Source organism: Carcharodon carcharias, chromosome 1 (assembly GCF_017639515.1).
Source record: "Carcharodon carcharias isolate sCarCar2 chromosome 1, sCarCar2.pri, whole genome shotgun sequence".
NCBI lineage: Eukaryota > Metazoa > Chordata > Chondrichthyes > Lamniformes > Lamnidae > Carcharodon > Carcharodon carcharias.
Genome location: NC_054467.1, coordinates 57578422 through 57590871, shown reverse-complemented (window position 1 = coordinate 57590871; position 12450 = coordinate 57578422). Strand labels below are relative to the sequence as shown.

At 41.2% G+C, this 12450-nt stretch overlaps 1 protein-coding gene across 2 annotated transcripts in view; it reads right to left on the bottom strand.

Moving 5' to 3' along the window:
- Nucleotides 1-12450, bottom strand: part of tma16 (translation machinery associated 16 homolog) — a 50515-nt gene that overhangs the window by 21063 nt on the left and 17002 nt on the right. For both annotated transcript variants that reach the window (XM_041187009.1, XM_041187000.1), the window contains exons 3-4: nt 12105-12142; nt 8717-8801 (exon numbers count right to left, since the gene is read on the bottom strand). In XM_041187009.1, the coding sequence (XP_041042943.1) occupies nt 8717-8801; nt 12105-12142 (123 nt within the window). The remainder of the gene's footprint in view (nt 1-8716; nt 8802-12104; nt 12143-12450) is intronic.

Sequence of the window (12450 nt, the reverse complement as noted above, 5' to 3'; positions counted from 1 at the left end):
CATTGTTCATTGCTGGCAAACCATCTGGCTTCGGGGTACAGGCGGCTGTAAACTGGAATCCAAGGTATTGGAATTCCTGTTATATCGCGTTTTAGCCTATGGAATTGGCAATTTCCTTTGTTTTCCTTTAAAGCTGGGCTTCCACTATTTGAAACAGACTCTGAATCACTTGTTTTTAACTCCTGGTCTATTTTCTTCCATGGCTACATGGTTTTCCATGCCCAAGTTTTTGGAAAAAAGTTTCAACCAAACATCTGAAGTGTCCTTCATAACAATTGGATTCGCCCCATAGAAACATAGAAGAGCCCGAGTAGGTCATTTGGCCCTTCGAGCACACTCCACCATTCAATATGATCATAGCTGATCCTCGATCTCAACGCCATACTCCTGCACTCTCCCCATAGCCCTTGGTGCCTTTAGAGTCCAGAAATCTATTTCCTTCTTAAACATATTCAAGTGACTTGGCCTCCACAGCCTTCTATGGTAGACAATTCCAAAGGTTCACCATCTGAGTGAACAGGTTTCTCCTCATCTCAGTCCTAAATGGTCTACACTATATCCTGAGACCGTGACACCTTGTTCTGGAAACCACACCCCCCCCCACCCGGCCCCCCCAAAAGTCAGAGGAAATATTCTTCCTGCATCCAGTCCTGTTTAAATTCAGGATCACTTAACTCCAAGTTCTTCTTCATGATCTAAACCTTCTGTTTTCTTTTCCAGGAGATGCAGGTTTAATACTGCCTCCTTTTGTGCAAGTAGTTCATTTACCTGTTGAGTAAAATTCTCTTCAGCTTCTATGAGAACTTCATTCAGGTTATGTTGATGATCAGCAAAGAAAACTTGATATTCCTTTTTATTTACCGCACAAACTTCCTTAAATTCTTTTTGCTTCTCGTCATCCCAGTGTTCAAGCTTTGTTTAAATCCTTTCATTTTGAAGTTTTAATTTACTTTCAAAAACAAGCATCTTTCCTCAAAGCTCTATAGTGTCAGCATTAGACACAGCTTCTCCACTCTCCTTCAAAGCATGTCTTCCCTCTGTTGCCATCTGCTTTGCCTCTTCAAGCTCATACTTTGTCTGCATTTTTAATTCATATGACTTTAGTTCGCCTCCAGCTGCCATTAACTTTTCCTTTTCAACTGGATGCTCCAATGCCCTTTTAAAATTAGTAGACTTAAGTGCCTAGCATCTTTATTCGAAATATTAATTCTCACAGGTTTACAGAAAGTTCTTTTAAGTCACCTGGCTTTTCCTGTTCAATTTCAGTTTCAACAGCCTCAATGGGCATTCCCAAAAACTGGAGACAGCAATATCTTATCCCTAGATAGGTCATTTCCTAATAAGAAATCTACACTGTCAATAAGCAAATTATTGGACATTGTGTTGTCAAGAATTACAGGACCACTAAGGAACATTTTAAATTAACTCTATACAAAGGCATAAGTAAATAGCTTCCATCGATTAATGCCATGGCATTCATCAAACTATCTGGGGCGAGTCAAGATATTGGCCAACACCAGGGTCTGCATCTTCCCCCTTCCCTGCCCCCCACCCAGCCCAACCCCGTATTCCTAAGAATAACAACTGACTTGAATATCTCACCGGACAAAAGTAGTGACGCTTTACCCTCAAAGCTCCCATAATTACCTGCACCCTGATTCATTCTATCAGTAAGCTTGGAGAAATTAAGCTTTACCCACTAAGACAATCTTTTCTGAAGGAGCACTGTGCAACTGAACTCATGCATCAGGGTTGCTTCTTAATTTCCAAAATTCAGCCTACACATGCCCTTTCTTGTGGCAAAAGTAGATCAGCTCCCTTGAACTGAACCTGTCCTCCGAACCTTCACTTTTACTAATCTGAGGGGGTCCTAGATTCTTTATCTTTTTCACCTTCCTCAGCAGGGCCTTCCCCTCATTCCAGTTTCTATGAAAGGTTCCAAAATGGAACCTGTTATGAAGTAACTCAAGATTGTCTGCTATTACCAAGGTTTCCCTTATTTTATGGAATTGATGGTCTTCCAGGCAAGTCCTTAACCTCAAAGGCTCACCATTTTTAAATTCCTCCACCTACAACATCTCCATAACTTTATCGAAGTTTATCATCAACCTACACCATCCATTGAGTGCCATTTCCCTTTCCCTGGCAAATTCTACCTAGGTCTGGCCTGTTCACTTTTTCATATTTCTAAAATCCTGCCTGTAGGCTACTGAAGCCAGATCATAAGCATCGAATACATCAGATTTTACTTCCTCATAATCACACGAGCGCTCTTCTGAAAGAGTTAAGTACACCTCCAAAACGTCCTCTACCAAAACACATTGTGGGAGCATAGTCTACTGCTCTTTTGGCCAAATCAGATTCATGGCAATTTTCTCAAAGGACTCAAATTACATCTCCATTCCCTCCTCACTAAATTTAGATACTAAGTGAGAATTCCTCACCAAATCAAAAACAGAATTACCTGGAAAAACTCAGCAGGTCTGGCAGCATCGGCGGAGAAGAAAAGAGTTGACGTTTCGAGTCCTCATGACCCTTTGACAGTTCTGTCGAAGGGTCATGAGGACGCGAAACGTCAACTCTTTTCTTCTCCGCCGATGCTGCCAGACCTGCTGAGTTTTTCCAGGTAATTCTGTTTTTGTTTTGGATTTCCAGCATCCGCAGTTTTTTGTTTTTATCTCTCCAAGTCAGCTTCACTTCTCATCAACTCCTATTCATGTAATCGGAACTCACGTTCCATTTCAAGTTTTCATCTCTCTTTCTCTATGTCTTTCCCCTCTTTTCTCTCTTGCTAATTTCTCTTTTTCTGAGTCAATCTTTTTTAATGCTATTTCTTCTTCAATTCTGGATGTATTTGATCACTAGTCCTTTCTTCCCTGAGATCCAGATGCCTTGCTAATTCTTCAAGGATCCCATCCTTCTTAGTTCCTGATCTTATGGCAATCTCCAAGTGCACTGCCACAGCCTGTAAGAATTCTTTTCACAATCGTTTTATTTCTCTGAGAGTCAGATCCTCCCTTTCAAAAAAAGGCTTGAAACTCAAAAGGTACACACGTCAATTTCACAATAAAATATAGCAAAAGTGAAAGTTAAATCTTGTTGATTTAAATGGAGAGTCCCAATGAACCCGTTTTACAGTCTTTGGGTTCGATCCAGGACTCAAGTCCTCAGTTTTGTTAGGATCCCCCTATGGGAACTGTAAACCAAAATAATAATTTTACTGAATGACCGCCAAATGAAGAAATTACCAACAAGTTTCCACTTTTGCTAGCTTTTATTTCAGTGCACATCAGAACCAATGCAAACTAAACATGAATTAACAGGCAAATGATACTTCAAACAAAAAGGTAAATTTCACTTTTAAATAATTGATACAACAAAGGTACTCTTACATAACCAGAAGCACCCACAAGACTTCCTGCATTCATGTGGCACCACGTGCAGTTCCAAAGTTCTTTATCTCAGCCTCTGGTGCATAAGATCTCTCGCCTTCCCATTCAATCAATTCAGCCCTCAAGTCATGCTCACTGGCAGCCATATTCTACCCAAGGACCCCAAGTGACTGTCTTATCCAAATGCACACTCCCACAGAAACTCCTTAGCTAGGTTGATGTCAGTCTTAATGGCACACATTGCACCAGAGAATCTTTAATCTGACCTCTTTAACGAACCCCGTTAAACAGCCTGGTCAGCTTTGGGAAAACGTAGCAGTAAAATTGTCACAATCTCTGCAGTAACCCTCTCTTCTGCTTCTCGTAAATGTGCCTTCTCTGCTCTCCCCTCTGCTGCAGTTCACCTTTGTGTCTGAGGGTTGCCAAGCCACACGGGCCAGTATTTATTAGCCAAGGAAATTACAATAGATTTCTTTACAATTGATACAAACGCTTAAACCTTAAAACCAATTAAAGATTGCATAGACATTTTGAAGAAATTACAACTTTTACTTACTGTACTGTTTCCAGATCAAAGATTGTCACATCTGTGAATTGCACTTCTTGACATTTTGGGCTGGAAGTGGGTAGCAGGAGTCAGGAAATTTCTTGGCTCAGCCCACCCGCCTCAGGACAAAGTACCCAGGATTTTTGCTACCGGGGGGGCATAGGTAGGCATGGAGGTATAAGGGGCCACAGAGGTTGGGTTGAGGGGCACAGGTTGGTATGGGGGGCATGGGTAAGACCTTTTGAACTTACCTTCAAAAGGCTCCCTTATTCAGACTATGGTCCACAACAGCTCTGAGAAGCCATGAAGCACAGCTCCTTGAAATGCTGGCCCAACTCCACGTAAATTGTGGAGGGCTAGGAGATGCCTACGCCCACAGTGAAGGTAGCCTGGTCAGGAGTGCAAGGTGCCGATTCACGATCCACATCATCCTGCACCCATATCATGCCTTGAAAAAAATTGGGGGGGTGTCAGGAATGGGGCTGGGAGTCCTGGAATCGGGTCTTAAGTGCCATTTTTAAAGGTCCACAGAGTCTCCCAGACTCATGAAAATCCAGCACTATATTGAAAAAAGTTTGCCCTTTCCCACTTAAATACTCCAGTCTTAAATTTTCCTCTTCTCAGACAGAGCTTTATGCTAACTCATAATTTATAATTGCTAAGTGACACTAAGTAATTGGTGATAAATGTTTCATTTTGCCACTGAGCTACAATTTAAACAAAGGGATAACAATCTACTTTTGATAAAAAAAGTTGTTGTTTTACGCAAAACAAACTAAAATTCTATGCAATTCAAATTTAAAAATTTAGATAACTCAAATTAAATCACTGAGTTAAGATTAGACTTAATCTGTCAATGTGACAAAACAGTCATTCACAAATAAAAACAGGTGGTGTTGACCAAAAAATCTCACTAATGCAGGCATCTTGTAATAAATTTTCTCCACTCAGTTATCAGCATATCATTGTTTCTTGCTGAACTTGCCACAGACTAGCATTCTGTAAATTTTTAATTGTGTGTGCATAGTCAGGTAGCATCTTAGAAATTCACTTACACAACCAAAAGGGGCTTAAGTTGTTAGTTCCTCTGGTGTCGGGTTCCCTTTCCAGCAGGTTAAAATATTTTTCACATGATTTGTCAAAAGGATAAAGGTCCGGGAATATTTTCAGAAAACAAGGTAGGTTTTGGAGCAGTTTTCGGAAGCAGGAAGGATGTTTTAACAGAGAAAATTTGGAAGATTGAGGAACACGTTTATTCCAAATAGAAATAAAGATTGCAAAGTGTGTAACGGCAGTTAATTTAATAGCTGAACAGAGAGAATATAATTGACCAACTTAAGTGGGGTAATTGAAATAATTTGATATTAAAGCTGATATTAAGATGTGCATCAACAAATTTAAAAGTAGACAAATGTAGTTATGAGCATTAACAGATTTTGATTTGGGGGCGGGAGAGGGGGGTTAATAAGCAGTGACAGGCAGGGTCAGAGGAAATGTGAACTTCGGTCATTTTTGTTGTCCCTGTAGGTGAGAGTCTCGAAGATCCCTTTTCCCTCACTGCTACTTGAAGTTTTATTTAGAATATGTAAGTTTTAAGGTGTTAAGATAAATGTTATAAGAATGGAACTGTACATATCTTTATATTGTGTGTTTGCGTGCAATATAGAATTTGTGTGCAAGCTTTAATGCGTTTTCTTTCCTAAATAGTCATTTGTGTGTGGAGTTCAGCACTTTAAGTTAAAAGCCTTGGATTGAGAGTCAAATTAAAGTATAATCAAATAAACCAGTGTTTTAAGTTATAAGGTTCAAGTTCAGTTTTCTGGTCAAAAATCACAATTTGAAGCTATTTTAAAGATATAACAGGGTTTTCCTTTGTTTGAAATGAACTAGCCTTTGCACCACCCTCATGCAGACTACCAGGGATTTAACTCTATCCACGAGCTTTCAGGTTAATTAACCCATCCCATTATGACTTTTATACTTTTATTTAGAGATAAATGCAAATGTAACAAGATTTCTAGCAGCTTTAAGAATCTAAGAATTTATATGCAGATTTTTAATGCCACAGTATAGTCATGGTTTAGAGGCTTTACTTTATAAAAACAGTTCAACTCCACCCATTCAGGCCAGGAGATCTGATACAAGCACATTGACCAATGAGTATCAGACCTTTTAGCAAGTTACTTTTGAAAAACTATGATGCTATCTAAAATAAAGAATGTGTGTTGATAAACATGTGGGGCTTTTAATCTGGATACAAATTCATACACTTGAGAAAGAGGTGGTTTTATTTTGGTACTGTATATTACAATTATTACAAGTTTAAAGGTTTGAGGTTTGGTTCCCAATAAAGTTCTCAAAAAGGAAAAGGATTTTTTTTATTTTAAGAGGTTTAAAAATTGACACTAATTCAAATGCTGCTAGGTATCTCAAAAATTTGAATAACAGGTGAAGTTGTTTCACGCTACTACTATGCAGCAGCAACATGAGTGGTATTCACCACTAACAGGATGCTGCCGTCAAGTCAAAAAGATGTTCCGCCTATCACACAAATGAATAATGTGATATATGAATTTCAGTGCCAATGTGATGCTAGGTATGTAGGCCATTCGCCCGAAAGAACATGTCCCAGTCACTGTTTTCAACGGGCAGGGGACAGACCATACCCAACCAGCCTGTGCTTGCAAAACTCAAAACAGTGTCCAATGTTAGATGTGATTCCATGAATAGACAACATTTGCTAAGTAATCCTCAGTGTGCTAAGGGTTATGCTGACAACCAATTTAAGATTGTCAGTTGGGCTCGCAGTGTGGTGCATCTGCATGTACTAGAAGCTACATATATTAATACACAGGACCCTGTTCTTTGCAAACAGAAAGAACGTGCACACACATTGCACCTGTTTCAGCTAAACAAAATAAGACAGCCATTCACTGACTCATTCCTCAGGGCAATGCCTTGACCAATCAAGGTCAAGCTGCCTGGTTGAAATTTCAAACAATGCTTGACAGTTAACTGTCAGTTACCATCACTGGTGCATTCGCCATGGCCACATCACTTGCCAAACAATCAGCACTATTTTCACATATAATATCAATTATTGTTTTCCCTTATATTGATATTCTTGTGAGGTGTCCTGATGAGTGCAAGACGAAAAGCTTAGACATGTCTCTTTTTTCAGCAATGCTCAAGTTCTGTACTACCAAACGAATAAAATATTCTTTACATATTTTGTGGGACCTAATATATGCATTCTACAGTCTAAAATTCCTTCCTTAAAACACTTCATATTAAAGCTCATGAAGCATTAGAGAACAGAAATTTAATCTAGCTTTCTAATTCTAACAACAAAAATACAATATGACCCAGAACATCACACTCCAGGAGGGTCATTCCCCGGAGGTATCCCTGAAGATGCACTGGGAGATCCCCGAAATCCCCAGGCAAGGAGCACATGGGAGTTTAAACTTTTGCAATTTGTGCAATTACTCTGCACAATCGGAGACTTCAAATGGTTCTGGCTCTCTTAGCAGAATAGTTACCCAGGAAAGGCGAGAAGGATAAAAAACAATTCTAACTCCTAACTCTACCCTGTCCCCAACAGCCAACTATCCCTCACCCCCCCCCCCCAACACACACCGACTACCCTCCCAAGCCCCCGAAATACTGTCACCCCCAGAACTACATTCCCCCACACCTCCAACCACACCCCAACCCTCCACTATCCTCCCAATGACTCAATACTCTAATACTCCCCCCACTAACCCATCAGCACCCCCAACTAGCCCCTAGCTACCCTCCCGATCCCCTAACCCCCAAAACTACACCACCATTGCCTAACTACTGCAATATCCCACCCCAACCCTCCCGACTATCCCCACCGCCCAACTACCCTCCCATCCACTGAATATTTGTCCGACACCCTCCAGCAGCACCCCACCCCCCGACTACCCCCACCCCTTCTGAACATTCCTTACGCCCCATACCATCCACCGACTGCTCTCCACTCCCCGACTACACTCCCATCCACCCACTTGCCCGACTGTCACCCAACCCCTCCCCGACTGTCGCCCAACCCCTTCCCGACTACCATCCAACGACCCCCCCCCCGGACTATCTCCCCACCTCCCCAACTACCACCCAAACCCTCGCCAACTATCCCTCCACCTCCCCAACTGCCACCCAACCTCCACCCCTCAGGCCAACCCCAACTATCCTCCAAATCCCTCAAGTACCCTCACCTACCCTAATGCCGACCACCCTAATCTCTCACCCACTTACCTTCTCTACTGTCAAAATGACTGGGGCCTTTAAACTTACTGCTTTATGGCAGCTGGTGCCTCACTTCCTCTGATGTTGCTGCCCTGCACTGGAAGGGCTCAGGAGCTGCTGCGTTGCACATTTCTCACCAGGTCTCTCTCAGGAGATCGGGCGAGAAATGTGCAGCTCCCGACCTGGGTATGTAAAAGTAGCAAAGTGGCAATCCGACAGTAAGTTCTGGGCTTATGTCTTTGGGCACTGAGTATTTTCCCTTACTGCTGTATGCAACCAATCAATTAATTAATCCAAGAAGCAAGTTTAAAATGCAAGTCCTCATGAAAGAATGAAAGACAGAGCAAGATATGTCAATCATTGCTATTCTGGTTTTCCATTTGTGGCTTTTTTTGATAAATTAAAGCCCCTGGAACAGTGTGCTAATGCTTTGCACCAACCAGCTCCATCAACTTTTCCTGCAGAAGAAATAACATTACGAATTTTTTCCAAAATTTTCTCTTACCTTTCTATTATCTCACAGGCTTCCTGCTTACTGTACTCAGTCTTGCTAGGCTCTAGCTGGCTTTGAAACCACAGCAGTTTTTCTCCTGTACGAAAAAATGTTTTTCCAATTATGAAAGCAGATCAACTTGCAAAATGTCAATTTTTTTTGCATTCATTTGAATATGATTCAACATCTCCATCAAAATTTTAAAACACATAAAAAAAGCTTGGCAACGAATATCATAGAATATGCTAGCATTACACTCCACCATCCAGGAATGTTTTAGCAGGAACAAGTATTAACTGGTATCAGTGGTTAAAAATTAAGCATCATGTGTTTTGAAAGTTAGGCAGTACGCTCAGCTCTTGAACCATTTCAAGAACCTATTCACAGAATAAGGAAACATATGTTTCAGCATCAGCATCAGTGGACTAATTGAGAACACAAGAAAAATTCAAAAGGGGAATTACCATTTAGTTTGTAAAAAACATTAATGCTACTGGACCATGAATAATTTGCTATGTCTTTATGGCTGCTTTGCAACTTATTTAAAATTTTACAAAGGAGGAAGTTGGGGACAAGAGGACCATATAATTTGGGTCAGTCTCAACAGTGTTGAAATTTCCTTAGTCACAAAATGCACAGATCTGAGTACTGCACAGAATTGATTCTGATTTCTGCTACTGGGGGAACCTTACCAAAAGATGTGAACTTCCTCTGGATAATAACTCTATGCCCTCAACAACATGCATCTCAACCTTTCATATGCTATTTAGTTATCTATCTGCCTAATTATAGCCTTATTACCACAATCATATTTCTAACTGGATAATAACCCAACTCCCTTCTGTAACATTTAATTTAGCACTGTAACTTTGAAAACTGGATAAATCAATTATGAAAAATATGCAGGCATCTGTATAAATTAAGTTAATGTGTTCAGTTTGAGTAGAGACAGAAATCAGCACTGCAGGGCACAATGGCAAGAGTAATATTAATGCTTTTACCACAATGCTGCATCAGAATCTAGAAAACAGGATTTGAAAATTTGTACACCTAATACTTGGAGTAGCTAAACACTCACACTGCAAATAAAAATGTACAGGTCTGCTTAGTATTGTACTGCCCAGGCGGATGTTTGAGGGCAAATCAACAACTGACATGTGGGGGGCTTTCAAACGTCAGTTGATAAGAATTCAGGACCGGCATGTCCTGCTAGGATGAAGGATAAGTATGGCAAGTTTCAGGAACCTTGGATAAGGAAGGATATTGTGAGATTAGTCAGAAAGAAAAGGGAAGCATTCATAAGGACTAGAAGACTGGGAACAGATGAAGCCCGTGGAGAATATAAAGAAAGTAGGAAGAAACTTAAGCAAGGAGTCAGGAGGGCTAAAAGGAGTCATGAAAAGTCATGGGCAACCAGGATTAAGGAAAATCCCAAGCCCTTTTATACATATGTAAAAAGCAAGAGGGTAACCAGGGAAAGGGTAGGCCCACTCAGGGACAGAGGTGGGAATCTGTGTGTGGAGCCAGAAGAAATGGGAGAGATACTAAATGAATACTTCTCATCAGTATTCATCAAAGAGAAGGACTTAGTGGTCAATTTGTCTAGTGAAGTGTGTGTAGATAGCCTGGATCATGTTGAGATCAAAAAAGAGGTGTTAGGCATCTTGAAGAATATTAAGGTGGATAAGTCCACAGGGCCAGATGGGATCTACCCCAGAATACTGAGGGAGGCAAGGGAGGAGATTGCTGGGGCCTTGACAGAAATCTTTGTATCCTCACTGGCTATGGATGAGGTCCCAGAGGACTGGAGAATGGCCAATGTTGTTCCATTGTTTAAGAAGGGTAGCAGGGATAATCCAGGAAATTACAGGCCAGTCAGTGGTAGGGAAATTATTGGAGAAGATTTGTCATGAAAGGATTTACTACCATTTGGAAGCAAATGGGCATATTAGTGAGAGGCAGCATGGTTTCGTGAAGGGGAGGTCGTGTTTCACTAACTTGATCGAGTTTTTCGAGGAAGTGACAAAGATGACCTACGATGGAAAGGCAGTGGATGTTATATACATAGATTTCAGTAAGGCCTTTGACAAGGTCCCTCATGGCAGACTGGTACAGAAGGTAAAGTCACACGGGATCACAGGTGAGCTGGCAAAACGGATACATAATTGGCTTGGTCATAGAAGACAGAGGGTAGCAGTGGAAGGGTGCTTTTCTGAATGGAGACCTGTGACTAGTGGAGTTCCACAGGGATCAGTGCTGGCACCTTTGTTGTTTGTAGTAAACATAAATGATTTGGAGGAAAATGTAACTGGGCTAATTCGTAAGTTTGCAAATAACACTAAGGTTAGAGGTGTTGCACATAGTGAAGAGGATTGTTAAAGGATACAATGGGACATAGATCGGTTGGAGACTTGGGCGGAGAAGTGGCAGATGGAGTTTAATCCTGAGAAATGCGAGGTAATGCATTTTGGAAGGTCTAATACAGGCAGGAATTACACAGTAAATGGCAGAACACTTAAGTGCATTGACGGGCAGAGGGATCTGGGTGCACAGGTCACTGAAAGTGGCAATGCAGGTGGATAAGGTAGTCAGGAAGGCATATGGCATGCTTGCCTTCATTGGCACAGGTATTGAGTAAAAAAGCTGGAAAGTCATGCTGCAGCTGTATAGAACCTTGGTTAGGCCACACTTGGAATACTGCGTGCAATTCAGGTGGCCACATTACCAAAAGGATATGGAGGCGTTGGAGAGGTGCACAGGAGGTTTACCAGGATGCTGCCTGGTCTGGAGATTATTAGCTATGAGGAGAAGTTGGAGAAACTCGGATTGTTCTCGCTAGAGCGACGGAGATTGAGGGGCGACTTGATAGAAGTTTACAAAATTATATGAGTAGATGGTCAGAAGCTTTTTCCCAGGGTGGAAGAATCAAATACTAGGGGACATAGATTTAAGGTAAGAGGAGAAAACTATAGAGGAGGTCTGCAGGGGCAAGTTCTTAATGCAGAGGGTAATGAGTGTCTGGAATTCGCTGCCAGAGGAGGTGGTGGAAGCAGGTATGATGGTGGTGTTTAAGAGGTAGCTTGACAAATACATGAATAGGATGGGAATAGAGGGATATGGACCCCAGAAGTGCAAAATGTTTTAGTTGACAGGCAATACGATCGGCGCAGGCTTGGAGGGCCGACGGGCCTGTTCCTGTGCTGTACTTTTCTTTGTTCTTTGAAAATCAGGTTTCTGCCAAAATGAGTATTCTTGCCATTACATAACACAGATCTCTCTGAACACAAATAAAGTATTTACTGCAACAATAACAATGAAGTCCCAAAGGTTCCGCGAATTCACATATTACAATTATCTCCCACTTTCAACCCCAAGTGGTACCTACAATTTTATAACTCACCAATTGTGTTTAGACGGATGGCCTTTCCACTCTTTATCCTGGTTAGAGGAGAAACAAAAACAAGATATTACACTGAAAAATTACAGTGGTTTCTTAAGATATTTTGTAACAATATAATTGATAGCATTATAAATTTTTTGTGGCAGCCAGTCCACTGGAGCCAAGTTAGCAGTGAGTATGGGGAATTTACAATTTATATAAATGCATTGGATGAATGCAAAGGAATGGTTGCTAAAATTGCTAATGACACAAAGATAGGTATCAAAGTAAATTGTGAAGAGGAACGTAAGGAGGCTACAAAGTGCCACAGATAGGTTAAGTGAGTGGGTAAAGATCTGGCGAATGG